General features: G+C 35.5%; 1 protein-coding gene across 1 annotated transcript; it reads left to right on the forward strand.

Annotated features, from left to right (window-relative positions):
* The first annotated feature begins 1,761 nt into the window (after window positions 1–1,761).
* LOC138153345 (large ribosomal subunit protein eL27-like) lies at window positions 1,762–2,256 on the forward strand. The gene has a single exon (XM_069077457.1). The coding sequence runs from the start codon at window positions 1,800–1,802 to the stop codon at window positions 2,193–2,195; it is 396 nt and encodes a 131-aa protein (XP_068933558.1). The 5' UTR covers window positions 1,762–1,799; the 3' UTR covers window positions 2,196–2,256.
* Window positions 2,257–2,468: the final 212 nt, after the last annotated feature.

Here is a 2,468-nt window from a genome sequence, read left to right on the forward strand (position 1 = left end):
ATATCATACCCAGCAAAGTTAAGCATAATCCTGAATGAAAAAAATGGACATTTTATCAGCTCTCAGACTTTCAAGACTTTGTTAAAAAAAAAAAACCTGAATAGAAGATTTGACATACAAGAGCCAAGAGAAATATAAGGTACATACCAAAGACTGATTATAAGGGATTCACAAGGACAGACTGTTTACTTTTTATATATGCAAAATATATGCCTAAGATTCTTATTAATAATTTAGTAAATCATAAGAAAGATTGAGGTAAACCTGAGTAAGAAAGTAAAACCATTTAGGAACAGCTAAAAAGAGTGATTATTTTATACAAATGAGGTGCAAGGGGAAGAATCAATAAGGAGGATTAGATGTGGGAGGAGGGCTGGTAATTTTGATAATCCACTTTCATTGGGAATGGGTTTAAGAGAGAAAAATACATTTATATTTAGAAGAGTATAAGTCTTCTAAATTCCGAAAAATAAAACAGTAGGGGCATAGGGAGGGAGGAGAGAACAAGGGAGGAATCTTTAGAGGGGAGGGTGAGGGAATAGGTGAAATAGGGGTATAGAAGGGTCTGTAGATTTCTGGGAATGAGAGGATAGGGGAGGGATCCTTCGAGGGGGGTAGGCAGGTAATATGAGGGCAAGGTAGCAGGGAGAAATAAAGTAGAGGAGGCAGAAGGGACAGGAAACAAGAGATATACATAAACATAAAAACAAAGATCAGGAGTAGAATTTGTTTGGGAAAGTATATGTCCATATATCTATGTATATATGTATATGTGTATGTGTGCATGTTTGTGTGTGTGTGTGTATATACACACACAGACACACAGAGGGAGAAATATATCCAAACTTAGTCATAACCTTCACATGGGGGGAAGGGAAGGACAAAGTAAAAAAGTTCATAATAGAGAACAAAAGAAAACTTACAAGGAAGCAAAGAAAAGATGGACAGTTCTCAACATAATGTGTATTATTTATCATACAGGCTTTCTTGAAATGAAAATTTATTGTTACATATTTTGAATCCTCTCTTATTTTCTGCTATGCACATGACATCTTTTTATTTAAGTTCCGATATTTAAGTTTATGGTATGTTTTTTATTCTTTTCTCTACACTGTGTTTGTGTTCTGGCCTTTGAATTTTTTAAAAAGGAAGAAAACTGCCTGTTTGTATCTTTTGATCATTCATCTATTGGGAAATGACTTGACTTTTATAAATTTGACTCAGTTTTCCATATATGTGAGAAATGATGCCTTTATCCTCTAGAGATACATGTTGCAAAAAAAATTCCCCAGTTTTCTGCTTTCCTTATAATTTTGGCTGCATTGGTTTACTTTGTGCAAAAAGTTTTTAATTTTGTATAATAAAAATGATCTATTTTACATTTTATAATGGTCTCTATATTTTCTTGAGTCCTATATTCTTTCCTTATCCATAAATCTGACAGATAAACTATTCTATGCTCTCTTAATTTGCTTATAGTATCAACCCTTTATGCGTAAATTATGTACCCATTTTAACCTTTTCCTGGTATATGCTATGAGATATTGGTCTATACCTAGTTTCTGCCATACTGTTTTCGATTTTCCCAGCAGTTTTTTTTTCAAATAATGAGTTTTTGTTTCAAAAGCTTTGATTTGGGGGTTTATTATATACTAGATTACTATGGTCATTTGTTATAATGTAATTTGTACCTAATATATTCCACTGATCCACCACTCTACTTCATAGCCAGTACCAGAGTGTTTTAAAAATTACCACTTTAGCTTTTTCGCCATAGGAGTGACTCTCTTCATGTTGAAATGGGCAAGTTCATGAAACCCGGGAAGGTGGTGCTGGTCCTGGCCGGGCGGTACTCTGGGCGCAAAGCCGTCATCGTCAAGAACATTGATGATGGGACCTCTGACAGGCCCTACAGCCATGCCTTGGTGGCAGGTATCGATCGCTACCCCCGAAAAGTGACTGCAGGAATGGGCAAAAAGAAGATTGCCAAGAGATCGAAAATCAAGTCATTTGTGAAAGTTTATAACTACAACCACCTCATGCCCACCAGATACTCTGTGGATATCCCATTGGACAAAACAGTTGTCAACAAGGATGTGTTCCGTGACCCTGCACTAAAACGTAAGGCAAGGAGGGAGGCCAAGGTCAAGTTTGAGGAAAGGTACAAGACAGGCAAAAACAAGTGGTTCTTCTAGAAGCTACGGTTTTAGAACTGCTGTGTTGGTCAGTAAATAAAATGTTAACTAAAAAAAAAAATTACCACTTTATAATACAGTTTGAGATCTGGTACAGCTAGACCACCTTACTTTGTACTTTTTCCATTGATTCCCTTAATATCCCTGAGTTTTTGTTCTTCCAGATGAATTTTGTTATGTTTTCTAGCTCTATAAAATAATTTTGGTAGTTTGGCATGGATTCATTTAGGTAGAATTGTTGCTTTTATTATATCATCTTGGTCTACTCATAAG

Source organism: Petaurus breviceps, unplaced genomic scaffold (assembly GCF_028583685.1).
Source record: "Petaurus breviceps papuanus isolate PSGF00001 unplaced genomic scaffold, PetGlider_PUasm1.0 90977, whole genome shotgun sequence".
In the NCBI taxonomy this organism is placed as follows: Eukaryota; Metazoa; Chordata; class Mammalia; order Diprotodontia; family Petauridae; genus Petaurus; species Petaurus breviceps.

Bases quoted from the DNA above. Each gene is read 5' to 3' on its own strand.
- LOC138153345 (XM_069077457.1), top strand. From the start codon at position 1,800: ATGGGCAAGTTCATGAAACCCGGGAAGGTGGTGCTGGTCCTGGCCGGG.